This window comes from Pan troglodytes, chromosome 10 (assembly GCF_028858775.2).
Source record: "Pan troglodytes isolate AG18354 chromosome 10, NHGRI_mPanTro3-v2.0_pri, whole genome shotgun sequence".
Classification (NCBI taxonomy): Eukaryota; Metazoa; Chordata; class Mammalia; order Primates; family Hominidae; genus Pan; species Pan troglodytes.
The window spans coordinates 129,365,294-129,381,640 of NC_072408.2; the positions used below are offsets into that span (position 1 = coordinate 129,365,294).

Sequence of the window (16,347 nt, forward strand, 5' to 3'; positions counted from 1 at the left end):
AGGGGTTGGGTTTAGTGTTCTCCCGCCAATTTAAACCTGTGGGATGGAACCTAAAGACTAGAGGCGGTTGTGTGAGTCAGGAAGAGGGGCCAGATATCTGAGTATTCCTCTTTAGTTTCTTCAATTGCAGGTGAGGACGGGGAGCTGCGCTGTGTAGGGAACTGGGGGTGGGTTCAGGACGAAGTAGCTGCAGCCTCTGCTCAGTTCCTGTTGTTTTCCCCTTGACGCTGGCAGGAGAGAGGTTGGAGTCGGTTTTTGCTGGCGGCGATGTCCAGCGGAGAGCGTTTAAGTATGGAGGCCTAACTGACAAATGTTTCATCTTGCTCATTCTCTCCTATTCGCGAATCTGTTCTGCGTTCCGCCGCCAGAGTGTTCTCAAAATTATCAAATCAGACCACTCGTTTGCTGAGTTCCCCTTCTACCCCTTGTACTGAGAATAAAATTCAATCTTGAAGTCGAGGTTTTATTGGACTCCACTGTTCTCTCCCTCACTGTCTTCTGCTTTTGCTTTGACCCGGCAGCAGCATCAAACGCTTCCTACTCAGCCTCCGAGTCTTTGCACTCTGTTCCCTCTGCCTACGTCGCGTTCCGCCTAAGTTTTGCGTACTTCTTGTTATTCAGGTCTCAGCTCAGATGTCACCTCCTTCCCTTCCCAAACAAATCCTTCTTCAGCGACGCCTCACCTCATCCATTTAATCACTGTTTCCTTCAAATCATTTAGCACTTTTTGTAATTATTTGTGCAGTTGCTTTTTTGTGGCGGTAGCGTAACAAGATACGTATTAACTATTTTATTTTTGTCTGTTTTTCCCGCAAAAACATAAACTTCATAATGGCAAAGACATTTTTGTGTTCTGTTCAAGCTATATTCCCAGTTCCTAGAAAGGTGTCTGGCACATAGTAAATAGGTATTCAATAAACATTTGTTGAATAAGTAAATATGGCAGTTATGGGCGGTTTCTCTATTTCACAGATGTGGGAAATTGAGACCCATAAAGGTATTCATTCCAACCTGTCCCTCCTTCTTCATCTCCTCACTCCCACCCAAACACCAGCCACTGAAACTTCTCTATTCTCCAAACATGTTTTGTTTCTGTTCCCTTGCTTATGCTCTTAGGAAGAACTCTTTAAACATTTATAAAACTATGATCTTCAATTCTCAGCCCAAGTGTTACCTGCTTCCACCAATAACAAATAAGCTAACACCTAAAATTGAATGTTTGCCATTAACCGAGCATTGTTCTGTGAACATTTAAAACTCAAAACATTGGGAGGCTGAAGCAGAAGGATTGCTTGAGCCCAGGAGATCAAGGCCAGCCAGGGCAAAATAGTGAGACCCTCGTCTCTCAAAAAACCAGAAGTGAAAAATAGAAAACTCCTTCAGGTGGGTACAACTAAATTAGTTCCTTGGTATTGGTATCCATGGGAGATTGGTTCCAGGACCTCCCACAGATACCAAAACCCTAGGATGCTTAAGTCCCTGTCATTAAATGGCATAGCATTTGCATGTAGCCTAGGAACATCTGCCTGTATACTTTAAATCATCTCTTGATTTCTTATCTTGCGTAACAGTGTAAATGTGCTATGCCTGTAGGTGGAATCTAGGGATGTGGAACACATGGATATTGACGGCAAACTGTATACATATATTTTTTTTCCAAGACGGAGTTTCACTCTTGTTGCCCAAGCTGGAGTGCAGTGGCACGATCTCAACTTACTGCAACCTCCGCCTCCCGGGTTCAAGCAATTCTACAGCCTCAGCCTCCTGAGTAGCTGGGATTACAGGTGCACACCACCACGCCCGGCTAATTTTATGTGTTTTTAGTAGAGAGGGGGTTTCGTCATGTTGGCCAGGCTGGTCTCAAACTCCTGACCTCAGATAATCCACCTGCCTAAGCCTCCCAAAGTTCTGGGATTACAGGTGTGAGCCACCGCGCTGGCCTGGCCTGTATATTCCTATTTTATAAATTAGAGAATTGAGGAACAGAAAGATTAAGTGATCACCCAAGGACAGCTGCCTAGTCATTGTGAAAGAGCACCAAGTCAGAAATTGTTTCTTCCTTGTGCTATACCTTTTATAGATATTGAAACATACTTCTAGTAGCACTTATGAAACCAATTGTAATTATTTGATTATCATTCCCTACCAGTCTTGATCCAAGGATTGTTTTTCTCCTTAGTGTTCTTTTCCCACCCAGACTCCAGGTAATATGGTTTATGTAAACCTTTGCTTTTTGAGATGGGTAAACCTCATAAGGTTTCAAGCTTAGTCTTTGATCCAGAAACCTAATTCATTTTTTTCTCCTCCCCTTATCATTTTTATTTGTTGTATAATAATACTATGATAGCATCAATGGACTTTTCTGAACTTCATCTGGAATCTTATCATCCTATGATATCCCTGACAATCTGGCATCTAAACCTACACTGTTTGCTGCTATTAAAGGTTTATTTCTAATGAAAGGTTTATTTCTAATGAAAACTTGGTATAATTAAAGGTTGATTTCTAATGAAAACTTGATATAATTCCAAACTAGACACACAAAGTAATGGAAGCTCTAAGATACATTGGTAAGATCAGAATTGTTGGTTTGTGTGCATAAACCAATATGTTGTTCTCTGGTAACCATCATAGCTCTAGTTCCATTTATGTTATTGGCCCGAAGTGTTTAGTGGCCACAGCAATAACAAGAAGACAAAGATGTCTGTATATGTTAATGTTAGACTTTTGTTTTTGTTTTGTGAGTAAGCTTTCTCATTTCCCAAGGAACCGGGTTCTATGCAACAAGATAATATGGTGTCTAATTTTATGTTGTTCAGGAAAGACAGTGGTTCCTGACTCAGGAAGACAGTCTCAGAAACATGTGGAATGATATTGAGCTGCTAACAAATGATGATACCGGAAGTGGGTACCTGAGTGTCGGTTCAAGAAAAGAACATGGAACTGCTTTATATCAAGTAGATTTGCTAGTGAAGATCTCTTCTGAAAAGGTAGTGATTATTACACTGACTGTTTCATTCACAGAATTTTTACTGAGTGCTTAGTAGGGCTAGTGGCCCACAGTAAATATTTTGTGAATGAATATAGCACTTCCTCAGGGAATCAAGATTCAATCTCAGATTGCTAGAAATTCACATCTGAATACCCTCTGCATCATGTCAGGATCAGTATTTTCACAACTGAAGGATTCTTAGTTCCTCTTGATATTTCATGCATACAAAAATATGTGTAAGTTGATACAAAGAATATCTTTTCTTTTTTTTTTTTGAGACAGATTCTTACTCTGTCACCCAGGCTGGAGTGCAGTGGTGTGATCACGGCTCACTGCAATCTCTGACTCCCAGATTCAAGTGATTCTCGTGCCTCAGCCTCCCAAGTAGCTGAGATTACAGTTGTGTGCCACCATGCTCAGCTAATTTTTTGTATTTTTGTAAAGATGGGGTTTCTCCATGTTGGCCAGGCTGGTCTTGAACTCCTGGCCTCAAGAAATCCACCCACCTCAGCCTCCCAAAGTGCTGGGATTACAGGTGTGAGCCATCACGCCCGGCATACAAAGAATATCTACACTGACTTAGGAAATGAAATGTTACCAATAGAGTTGAAGGCTCTGAGGGTCCATCCGTGAATCTGTGTTCCTCCTGTTTCCTACCAGAGTCAAGCACCCTGCTGAGTATGAGGTTTATCCGTGCATTTCTTTCTACATTTTAACTTTCTTCTGTCAGTAATTGCACTATTCTTGCTTCATGCCTGAAACCTTATTCTTTGCATTCTATAGAAGGTACTATTAGCTGGGTGTGGTGGCATGCACATGTAGTCCCAGCTACTTGGGAGGCTGGTATTTAATTCTTTTTTTTTTTAATAAAAAAAATTTTTTTTCACTCAAATGGAATCTGACAGATAAGGCAGGGCATCCACTGTGGACGTTATTCCTAAAGGGAATTAAATGTATGCTTTTGACTTTTTTTTTAAACTGGCTGATGGGATTTTAAAAAGAAATCATTCTTTATGCAGCTTTAAGCTGGTGTCTGTGGAACTGTGCTGCTTTTTCTTTTTCTTTTTTTTTTTTTTGAGGCAGAGTCTCATACTGTTGCCTAGGCTGGAGTGCAGTGGTGCTATCTCGGCTCATTGCAACCTCCGCCTCCTGGGTTCAAGCGATTCTTCTGCCTCACCCTCCCGAGTAACTGGGAATACAGACACGAGCCACCACACCCAGCTAATTTTTGTGTTTTTAGTAGAGATGAGGCTTCACCATGTTGAGCAGGATGGTCTCGATCTCTTGACCTTGTGATCCACCCACCTCGGCCTCCCAAAGTTCTGGGATTACAGGTGTGAATCACTGTACCCGGGCTTTATTTTTTAATATTATCAGGAGCCTTAAAACGTGGAAGTGGCTCAGGCCTTTCTTGACCTCAAGGTTGCTGTTGAAAAATAATAGTGCATGTGTATAGAATCTGGGATTCTGGTAGGAACTAAAATTCTATCTATTATTAGCACGTGGCATACACTTACCAACATGTTTTGAACATCTGCTATGTTCTGAGCCCAATATTAGGAACTTGGACATAAGATGGCATCTTATTCATTCCTTTTAGGATCTTACCTTAAAGTTAGGCACACAGGACACAAACAATAAAAGATGCTTAGCTGTGCAAGTCAGTATATGCTAAATGCCAAATGAACAGTACAGACAGTAAATGAGTAGGAATTCAGTGGCTGGAGAGCTCATTGTGGGTTGGGCAGTTTAAGGAGCATTTCCTTAAGAAACTATGTGTGAGCCCGGTGTGGTGGCATGTCCTGTAGTCCCAGCTACTCAGGCTGAGGCAGGAGAATGGCGTGAGCCCAGGAGTTTGAGGCCAGCCTGGGCAACATAGGGAGACAACATCTCTAAAAAAATTAAAAATTAAACTACACTTGCTTTGGGTCTTAAGAAGGAGAACAGTCTAGAGAGAAGAGTCTAGAGAGAACAGTGTGGACAGATCCCTAGAAGATATAGTGCCGTTCCTTTTCTTTTTTTTTTTTTGAGGCAGAGTCTTGCTCTGTTGCCCAGGCTGGAGTGCAGTGGTGTGATCTTGGCTCACTGCAACCTCTGCCTCTCGGGTTCAAGTGATTCTCGTGCCTCAGCCTCCCCATTAGCTGGGATTACATGCGTCTGCCACCACGCCCGGCTAATTTTAGTGCCATTCCTTGTTGGCAGTGCCTTCATGTAACCTTTTACTAGTTGAAGAAGCAAGTAAAAAGATAAGAAGGAGGCTGGGCGCAGTGCCTCACACTTGTATTCCCGGCACTTTGGGTGGTTGGGATGGAAGGATCGTTTGAGTCCAGGAGTTCTAGACCAGCCTGGCCAACACAGTGAAAACCCCGTCTCTATAAAAGAAAAAGAAAATTAGCCAGGTGTGGTGGTGTGCATGTGTAGTCCCAGCTACTTGGGTTGGGGAGGCACGAAGATCCCTTGAGCCCAGGTGTTTAAGGCTGCAGTGAGTTATGATGGCATCACTGCATTCCAACCTGAGTGACAGAGGGAGACCCTGTCTCAAAATAAAGAAAAAAATAAGGTAGAAGAGGGATCAGAATGTTGGGGAATTTTCAAGGATTACACCTGGAGAAGATGACTTTTGAAATAGTCATAAAATGAGGTGATTAGCTGTATTTTGTCAGGGAAGAATAGGACTGGTTAACATTTATTGAGCATATACTATGTGCAGGGCTCTCTCATAAGCCCTTTACATGAATTCGTTTAATCTTTATTCAGGTGAACCTTGTAGGTATTATTATTGTTACTCTTTTACATGGAGTTAGTTGATGCATTTGCCTAAGATCACTTAGCTAGTAAGGGACTGAGCTTCCTCAACCACTAATCTGTCCCAGTGCTTCAAGACAGCTATGTGTGGGAGGCTCTTGGCAACAGAAACTGAATACTGGAGACTGATTTGGCTTGTCTACTGTTTTTAAAAATGTTGGCTTAGCTGCCAATATTTAAAAATCAGAACATTTCACATAAAGATCCAGCTTCTGTTGATGAATTGGGAGGTATGGCCATGCCAGTGCTGCATCCCCACCAGGCTTCCCACTGGCTGGTGTGAAGTAGACTCTATTCTTTCATGTCTGTGGGGGCATGGACCCTCCAGTTCACAGTTCACCACCATTCCCCTGCCTAGCGTATCCACGACACCAAGACTTTATGCCAATCTTGATTAATTCATTATGTTAATACCTGGCTCCTGCAGCATAAAGTCAATCCTGAGGAAACAAGGACTTGAACATGAGAATCCTTTGCCCTTCCTGCTCATCCTGAACTGTTTTTCTACTTAGGATCCTGGATGGATTCAAGATATACCATACAAAGAAAAACTCGATGATTAATTAGATAGAGGGGCTAAAGAAAAAAAAGCCTGTCAAGTTTTAAAGTGGGATATTTGGGAATTTATTGATACTATTGATAAGTATTGTTAAACACATATAAAAATGTTTGAATTTTCATCATGCTTTTCTCTCCCACAGGCCTCATTAAATCCAAAGATACAGGCATGCAGCTTAAGTGATGGGTTTATTATTGTAGCCGACCAATCAGTGATATTGCTTGACAGTATTTGTAGATCACTTCAATTGCATCTTGTCTTTGGTAAGTATAATGTAATGAATGAAGTAAGATAAATTGGAAGTCAAATACATCTGCTGCCAATTTCTGCTGGATTGCCTCCTCTTTACTCCATTATTTCTAAGATTTCAAATTAGACCAATTTCAAGTAATTAAGCTTGAGTGCTTAGTGCCTTATTTGCGTTGGGCACTAGAGTCAAAGGACACTGAGATGATCCCTTCTCTCAATACATCTGAGGGGAAATACACATGTAAAGCAACAACTTAGTTTACTTGCTTGTATTAGAATACTATGGAAAATACGAGCTCATTTGTGTTCACATTCCTGAATCTTGTACAGAATTTCGGTATCATTAGTGGGTATTTGCATATTTTTAGAATTAATAGCTCTCTAAAAATCCTTGAACATACTTATGAATTAATTCTTCATCGAGCTACAAGGCTTCAAGTACATGCAAATGTGGATTTGAGAGTGAATTAAAGCTGGGCGTGGTGGCTCATGCCTGCAATCCCAGCACTTTGGGAGGCTGAGGCCACCAGATCACTTGCGGTCAGGAGTTCAAGACCAGCCTGGCCAACATGGTGAAACCCCATTTCTACTAAAAATACAAAAATCACACCTGTAATCCTTGTACTTTGGAAGGCCCAGGTGGGTGGATTGCCTGAGCTCAGGGGTTTGAGACCAGCCTGGGCAACACGGTGAAATCCCGTTTTCTCTACTAATATACAAAAATTAGCTGGCCGTGCTGGTGTGCGCCTATAGTTCCAGCTACTTGGGAGGCTGAGGTAGGAGAATTGCTTGAACCTGGGAGGTGGAGGTTGCAGTGAGCCAAGATCACTCCACTACACTCCAGCCTGGGTGACAGAGCAAAACTCTGTCTCCAAAAACAACAACAACAATAAAAATTAGCTGGGCATGGTGGCATACACCTGTAATCCCACCTACTCAGGAGTCTGAGGCAGGAGAATCGCTTGATCCCAGGAGGCAGAGGTTGCAGTGAGCCAAGATTATGCCACTGTACTCTAGCCTGAGTGACAGAGTGACAGTCTTGTCTCAAAAACAAAAAAAAGAGTGAATTAAGGGGTAAGTCAGTGATTGTACTGAGCTTAGGCAAGAATATTATGAAAGTTTTTTTTTTTTTTTTTTTATGAGATGGAGTCTCTCTCGCTCTGTCACCCAGGCTGTAGTGCAGTGGCACAATCTCGGCTCACTGCAAGCTCTGCCTCCCGGGTTCACACCATTCTCCTGCCTCAGCCTCCTGAATAGCTGGGACTACAGGCGCCCACCACCATGCCTGGGCAATTTTTTGTATTTTTTTTTTTTTTTTAGTGGAGACAGCATTTCACCATGTTAGCCAGGATGGTCTCGATCTCCTGACCTTGTGATCTGCCTGCCTCGGCCTCCCAAAGTGCTGGGATTATAGGCATGAGCCACCACACCCGACCCCGAAAGTTTTTTCTTTCTTGAGTAGAAATTTTTTTTTTTTTTTTGAGATGTAGTCTCGCACTGTCGCCTAGGCCGGAGTGTGGTGGCATGATGTCAGCTCACTGCAACCTCCGCCTCCAGGGTCCAAGCAATTCTCCTGCCTCAGCCTCCCAAGTATCTGGGACTATAGGCGCCTATCACCACGCCCTGCTAATCTTTTTTTGTATTTTTAGAAGAAACAGGGTTTCACTATGTTGGCCAGGCTGGTCTCAACCTCATGATCTGCCCGCCTCGGCCTCCTGAAGTGTTGGGATTACAGACGTGAGCCACCGTGCCAGGCCTTTTTTTTTTTTTTTTCCCTGAGACAGTCTCGCTCTGTGGCCCAGGCTGGAGTGCAGTGGTGCTCTCTCAGCTCACTGCAACCTCCACCTCCCAGGTTCAAGAGATTCTTCTGCCTCAGCCTCCCAAGTAGCTGGGAATACAGGCGCCTGCCACCATGCCTGGTAATTTTTGTATTTTTAGTAGGGTCAGGTTTCACCATGTTGGCCAGGCTGCTCTCAAATTCCTGACCTCAAATGATCCACCCACCTTGGCCTCCCAAAGTGCTGGGATTACAGGAGTGAGCCACTGCACCCGGCCATTAAATAGAAATTTTAAGAGAAAGATAGTTGTTGAAACTTTTACATAAGAACTTAGACAACTGAAAAGGAAACAGAACACATACATTTTGGATTGCAACATGGAGGCAAGAACATATCTTGATTGCAACATGGAGGCAAGAAACTTGTGTTTTATGGAACCTTGACGTATTGACCCTGATTGGTCCACAAGATTCACAGTTTCTTCTATGAAGTGGTGGGATGAGTAACGATGATCCATTTGTGAAAAGACATTGTGGCGGAATAACTTGAGTTCGTAAGCCAGTTACATACTATTGTTTTTCTGTCTTGTCCCTTCCCTCTTTGCTTTGTTTTCTGTTACCTTGGCCTTCTTGCTTTTGCATGAATACAACAGGCACTTCCCACTCCATGATCTTTCCTTGAGCTGTGCCCACCATCTGAATGCTCGGAATGCTCTTCATCTTAGTCATTTGGCTAACTTCCTCACCTCTTTCATGTCTCCTGTGAGCTTTCTAATTAACACTGCAAAATGCACCATTCTTCTGAGCTCTCTTACCTGGCTCTACATTTTTTTCCCAGAACATCTATCACCTTCTTACATGTCTCACAGTTTGTTTATTATGCTAATTGTTTATCAGCTATTTTTTTTTTTTTGAGACAGAGTCTGGCTCTGTTGCCTAGGCTGGAGTGCAGTGGCGCAATTTCGGCCCACTGCAGCCTCCACCTCCTGGGTTCAAGCGATTCTCCTGTCTCAGCCTCCTGAGTAGACTGGATTACAGGCACATGCCACCATGTCTGGCTAATTTTATATTTTTAGTAGAGACGGAGTTTCACCATGTTGGCCAGGCTGGTCTCGAACTCCTGACCTCAAGTGATCTGCCTGCTTCGGCCTCCCAAAGTGCTGGGGTTACAGGTGTGAGCCACCACGCCTGGTCATTTATCAGCTATTTCTGTCTTAGAATATGAGCTCTGTGACGGTGGTAATCTTTTGTTACTGTTCTCAGATATATGTAAAAGGCCTAGAACAAAGTTTACCATATAGTAAGTGCTCAGTAAATATTTCTTGACCAGCTGCATGCAGTGGCTCACATCTGTAACCTCAGCACTTTGGGAGGCAGAGATGGACAATCGCTTGAGCTCAGGAGTTCGAGACCAGTCTGGGTAACATGGCAAAACTTCGTCTGTACAAAAAATACCAAAAACTAGCTGGCCATAGTGGTGTGTACCTGTGGTCCCAGCTACCTGGGAGGCTGAGGTGGGAGAATTGCCTGACTGAGCCCAGGAAGTCTAGGGTGCAGTGAACTGGGGTGGTACCACTGCACTCCAGCCTGGGTAGCAGAGCGAGACGCTGTCTCAAAAACAAAACAAAACAAAAAATATTTGTTGACTGAATAAAAGTCAACAACATTCTTTTTTACTTTCATCACATCTGTTTTGCAGTATTTAGAAGTAACTTAAGTAATCGTTGGCTTTTTAATGAGAAAAATTTGTATTTTTTTTGTATTGAAAATAAAGATTTTCGAAGGAAGCTTGTAACTTTGATTTGAAATTTTCAGATACTGAAGTGGATGTAGTTGGCCTTTGTCAAGAAGGAAAGTTTCTTTTGGTTGGCGAGAGAAGTGGCAACCTACATCTTATTCATGTAACATCAAAACAAACACTACTCACTAATGTAAGATCTTGTTGTATTTTAATTTTCATTATTTAAATTCTAAATAATCTCTTAGACAACTAAAACTCTAGCAAACTATTACTTAACATGTGTTTTAAATTAAAGCAATGTTTTTTTGAACAATTAAGCTTTGAAGGTGTTACCACAGCTTGGATCCTGAGCTCTTGGCTCTCCTGTAAATAGAAATTAACACCAGGTCAAACAGAAATTTTCCCAGGGAATGTTTAGTAGGCTTGTGGCTCAAGGAATCTCAAGGAAACAGCGTATGGGAAAGGGATCCCAAGTGCTAGCTCCCCGAAGGGCTTAGCTCTTGTCATTTTGAGGAAGCTGAGGTGAAAAAGGGAGTGATTTGTAGGCATGTAGAGGCAGGGAACTTTTAGCGCCTGTGAATTTTGGTCGCATCCTTTTTCATGTGTTGTATATCTCACTAGCATGTTAAATCTCCATCCCTGGGTGTGATTTTTAGTATCATAATTAGGTTAAAATTAGGAAATACTTGGTGAAAGGCCAGGGTTGAAGTCCATCTTGTCTTCAGCTGGCTGGATCTGGTCAGGTGCTTAGCAGGACTGCTAGAATCCTGATTTAGTAACCTTGGAAGATGGTCAGGTTTTTATTAGGAATGCTAGAGTCCCACTTTAACAACTTTGGGAGAAGTAACTCCAGGAGACAAATGGTTAGGTTCTTGTATGGTTGGGAATTCAGCTTGGTCAGCTAACTCAGGAGCAGGCAGCTTTCTGCTGTTTGATTCCAGTCAGCTTGTTAAGGGAGGCAGGAAGGTAGAGGAGGGAATGCCCAGACATATGAAGCCTTTGGGGTCTTGGTTACCATGTCTCTTGCCTGCCAGGATTGAGTTTCTTCCCTATACTGAATGGTATTTTAAATTAAAAGAATGTTTTTTTGAAAAATTAAGCTTTGAAGGTGTTACCACAGCTTGGATCCCGAATTCTTGGCTCTCACATAAATAGAAATTAGCACCAGGTCAAACAAAAATTTTCTTAGGCCAGGTTTAGTAGGCTTGTGGCTCAAGGAATCGCAAGGGAGCAGTCTTGAAGGTATTTAGTACACTTATCCAAAATAGTTTTCCATTTTAAAAGTAAGATGTTTAGAATATAGGCAGAATTATTGCTAATGATAATTGATAACTCTAGAGTTTAAAGAATAAAATCCTTGATTGTATTTTTCTGTGTTTAATTTTATTATTTGAAATTAATTTGCATTTAGGCATTTGTTCAGAAAGCTAACGATGAAAATCGGCGGACTTACCAGAATCTTGTCATTGAGAAGGATGGTTCAAATGAAGGTAAGTTTTCCTGAATTTTTTTTGAATGACTTTTTTTTTTTTTTTAATGGAGTCTCCCTTTGTCGCCCAGGCTAGAGTGCAGTGGCGCAATCTCAGGTCACTGGAACCACCAGCTCCCAGGTTCAGGCGTCTCCTGCCTCAGCCTCCTGAGTAGCTGGGATTACAGGTGTGTGCCACCACGCCCGGCTAATTTTTGTATTTCTAATAGAGATGGAGTTTCACCATGTTGGCCAGGCTGGTCTCAAGCTCCTGACCTCAAGTGAGTGATCCACCTGCCTCGGCCTCCCAAAGTGCTGGGATTACAGGCATGAGCCACTGCGCCCAGCCTGAATGACTTCTGACTAATATCCAATCAAAAATTCAAATTTGTGTTTAATAAATTATATAAAATCATTATTATGCTACCTACATTTTTTCTGTGTTTTTTTTTTTTGAGACGAAGTGTCCCTCTTGTCCCCCAGGCTGGAGTGCAATGGCACGACCTCGGCTCACTGAAACCTCTGCCTCCTGAGTTCAAACGATTCTCCTGCCTCAGCCTCCCGAGTAGCTGGGATTACAGGCACCTGCCACCACGCCTGGCTAATTTTTTGTTTTTAGTAGAGATGGGGTTTCACCATGTTGGCTAGGCTGGTCTCGAACTCCTGACCTCAGGTGATCTGCCCGCCTCAGGTGATCCGCCTGTGAGCCACTGTGCCTGGCCTTTTCTGTATTTTTTATACATTTTTTTCTATCAATGCAATTAATATTGTAAGAAACAATTTTTAAATTTTTGAAAAAAAATTTTAAAGCTCTTTTTAGATGTTTAAATATATACTTTTCCTAAATATAATATTCTGAACTTATTTTTACAGTTTTGAGATTTCTATGGGTTACCAAGGAGACATTATATTCTTTTAAAATGTGTTTCTGGGCTTCAGTATATTATTATATTTTTACTTCAACAAATGTTAACTGGGCCTTAGTTTATTTTGATATATCTGATATTTTTTTTTCTGGCACATGAAGTTTGTTGTTTTAATAAAAGTTTCAAAAGAAGTTAACAATGTTTTTGCAAATAACCTACTAGTTCTTTGTAAATAAGTTTTATCTGTAACATTACTATAATATTTGATCATTAGAATTTAAATGAGCAGGCTGTGTGTGGTGGCTCACATCTGTAATTCTAGCACTTTAGGAGGCTGAGGTGGGAGCATTGCTTCAGTCTAGGAGCTCGAAACCAGCCTGGATAGTATAGAGAGACCGCCACCTCTACAAAAAATAAAAAATTAGCCAGATGTGTTGGTGTGTCTCTGTAGTCCCACTTTCTCAGGAGGCTGAGTTGGGAGGATCTCTTGGGCCTGCAGTGAGCTGCGATCGCTGCACTGCAGTGTCTGGCCTGCGAGTGCAGGCCATTGCACTCCAGCCTGGGAGATAGATTGAGACCCTGTCTCAAAAACAAAAAACAAAAAAAAACCCTTCAAATTGACATATTTTTAAGGTAGTTCCAGATACTGTTTGTTTGTGCTTGCCTGCCTTCTTTCCTTCCTTCCTTCCTTCCTTCCTTCCTTCCTTCCTTCCTTCCTCTGTCTCTCCCTCTCTTTTTTTTTTTTTTCTGAGATGGAGTCTCACTCTGTCACCCAGGCTAGAGAGCAATGACGCAATTTCGGCTCACTGCAACCTCCACCACCCGGGTTCAAGCAATTCTCCTGCCTCAGCCTCCTGAGTAGCTGGGACTACAGGCACGCACCACCACAACCAGCTAATTTTTATATTTTTAGTAGAGACGGGGTTTCACCCTGTTGGTCAGGCTGGTCTCGAGCTCCTGACCTCGTGATCTACCTGCCTTGGCCTCCCAAAGTGTTGGCATTACAGGCGTGAGCCACTGCGCCCCGCCTCTTTCTGTCTTTCTCTCTTTCTTCAAAAGCCACGTTCAAACAGACACTGGTTTAAATTTTATATCCATGTGCCTTTTAAAGTAACTGATTCCCAGCCGTGAGCAGTGGCTCAGGCCTGTAATCCCAGCACTTTGGGAGGCTGAGGCAAGCAGATCATGAGGTCAAGAGATCAAGACCATCCTGGCCAACATGGTGAAACCCTGTCTCTACTAAAAATACAAAAATTAGCTGGGCATGGTGGTGCACGCCTGTAGTCCCAGCTACTCGGGAGGCTGAGGCAGGAGAATTGCACCCTAGAGGTGGAGGTTTCAGGGAGCCGAGATCGCGCTGCTGCACTCCAGCCTAGCGACAGAATGAGACTCCGTCTCAAAAAAAAGAAACTGATTCTGATTTTATTTCAATAGGTACCTATTATATGCTACTTCTTACATACAGTGGATTTTTTTGTATTACAAACCTTCAGCTTTTAAAAATTCAACAAGGTAAGTAATACATTATATTTTTATTATTGATTTGCAGCAATATTTACTAGTTTTATTAATTTAATAGTAAAATTTTAAGTACTCTCTTTAAGCTTATTTTATCTTACTTGTATTTAGTTATAATTGGGTATACTTTTAAGTATTCAGAATACAGTTATTCTCCTCTGTTAGAGCTGGAACAGTATCTGAATAAATGTAATTTTGATATGGCCTTCAAGGAGCTTAGTTTGGGGAGATAAGCTTCAACAGTTTAGTTGGGGAGACAAGACATATGCTAGCACAATAGTAAATGCTTTTTAATGTGGTGGATGAACCTGGAAATGGAAATGACTATGTAGTGTTAATAGTGCAGAACAGGGCTGGCGTGGTGGCTCATGCCTGTAATCCTGGCACTTTGGGAGGCCAAGGCGGGCAGATCACCTGAGGTTGGGAGGGCAAGACCAGCCTGACCAACATGAAGAAACCCTGTCTCTACTAAAAATACAAAATTAGCCAGGCAGGGTGGCAGGCGCCTGTAATCCCAGCTAGTCGGGAAGCTAAGGCAGGAGAATAATTTGAACCCAGGAGGCAGAGGTGCGGTGAGCCGAGATCACGCTGTTGCACTCCAGCCTGGGCAGCAAGAGCGAAACTCTGTCTCAAAAAAATATATATATAGTGCAGAACAATAATGTAAAATATGTTTTAAGCTAGTAGTCTGGACCATTTATCCCTCTAAGCCAAGTGAAATTATTTGAGGAATGGATTTGGAACAGGTATTTAACATTTTATTTTATTTTATTATTTTTATTTATTTTTTTATTTTTGAGATGGAGTCTTGCTCTGTCGCCCAGGCTGGAGTACAGTGGTATGATATTGGCTCACTGCAACCTCCGCTTCCCAGGTTCAAGTGATTCTTGTGCCTCAGTCTCCCAAGTAACTGGGATTACAGGTGCGCACCACCACACCTGGCTGATTTTTGTATTTTTACTAGAGGCGGGGTTTCACCATGTTGGCCAGGCTGGTCTCGAACTCCTCACGTCAAGTGATTTGCCCGTCTCGGCCTCCCAAAGTGCTGGGATTGTAGGCATGAGCCACTGCGCCTGGCCTAAGTGATATTTTTAAAATACTGACTTGCCAGGCCTGTGCTACGTCTTGGGTATATGACAAGATTGAAGATTTGTTTTCCATAGCTTCATGATGGAGCTAGAAAAGTAACAGCTATTCCAAACAGTGAGAAGCACAGGAGAGTTGGAGTAGGGAGAAGATCCCCTTAGTAGGAAGAGAGGTGGTAAGGGTAGGTATGGAGAGGTACTGGCTGGTGCCCTGAATCTAACATGTCACAGTTAGCGTATTTTGGTCAGGGGCAAAACTTGATTCTCACCAGTGTTCTTTGAACTAGATTGTATTTAATTTCACCTTGACACAAAACAGGTGACTTGTATTATTTTATAGATTAATACTATACATTTAGCCTGCTTTCTTTTTTAATGCAGCAATTGAGAATGTAGACTTCAGTACAGCAAGAAAGGTAAGAAAATAAATCCATATTGTCCTCTTAAAAAAATTACATTTAATATTAATGTAGTAGAATGTTTCTGTATATAATTGGTCTACTTCTTGATATTTTAGAAATTATTATGATATAACATTTTAATAACATTTCTATTTAAAAATACATTTATGCCCGTAATCCCAGCACTTTGGGAGGCCGAGGGGGCGGATCACCTGAGGTCCGGAGTTCGAGACCAGCCTGACCAACTGGAGAAACCCCATCTCTACTGAAAAATACAAAATTAGCCAGGGGGTGGTGGCGCATGCCTGTACTCCCAGCTACTCAGGAGGCTGAGGCAGGGAATTACTTGAACTCGGGAGGCAGAGGTTGTGGTGAGCCGAGATTGCGCCATTGCACTCTAGCCTGGGCAACAAGAGCAAAACTCTGTCTCCAAAAAAAAAAAAAAAAAATTTATAACTGATTGATACCAACTGATTTTAGTGATTTTATGGAGCATAAATATGTATTATATATATGACGTTGTTGTTTTTAATTTTGCAGTTACAAGGACAAATCAAGTCCAGTTTTATTTCTACTGAAAATTATCATACTCTTGGTTGTCTCAGTCTTGTGGCTGGAGATTTAGCAAGTGAAGTTCCTGTGATAATTGGGGTAATTGTTTTTATAAAGTTTTGTTTTTTGTTGCCTAAAGCATTTTCTCAGAAAAATGTTTTTGTTTTGGTTAAATTGCAAAATAATTTGTAACATATAACCGAAACAAGGAAATTATAAAATTAAGGTAATTAAAAATAACTCAATAAATAAATTTCTGTCTTGGAAAAAATATTGCATCTTTACTTTCCCTAGTCTTTACCTGAAGTACAGCATTTTTTTCAATTATGAGAGC

At 41.9% G+C, this 16,347-nt stretch overlaps 1 protein-coding gene across 2 annotated transcripts in view; it reads left to right on the top strand.

The window, feature by feature from the left end:
- The first annotated feature begins 1 nt into the window (after position 1).
- KNTC1 (kinetochore associated 1) overlaps positions 2-16,347 on the top strand; it is a 97,760-nt gene continuing 81,414 nt past the window's right edge. The window contains exons 1-8 of one of the 2 annotated variants that reach the window (XM_009426487.5): positions 2-130; positions 2,820-2,990; positions 6,499-6,619; positions 10,198-10,313; positions 11,535-11,613; positions 13,892-13,969; positions 15,442-15,476; positions 16,002-16,112. In XM_009426487.5, coding sequence (XP_009424762.2) covers positions 2,862-2,990; positions 6,499-6,619; positions 10,198-10,313; positions 11,535-11,613; positions 13,892-13,969; positions 15,442-15,476; positions 16,002-16,112 — 669 coding nt within the window. In that variant the 5' untranslated portion in view covers positions 2-130; positions 2,820-2,861. The remainder of the gene's footprint in view (positions 131-2,819; positions 2,991-6,498; positions 6,620-10,197; positions 10,314-11,534; positions 11,614-13,891; positions 13,970-15,441; positions 15,477-16,001; positions 16,113-16,347) is intronic. The other variant, XM_063785159.1, reaches the window with a different exon arrangement.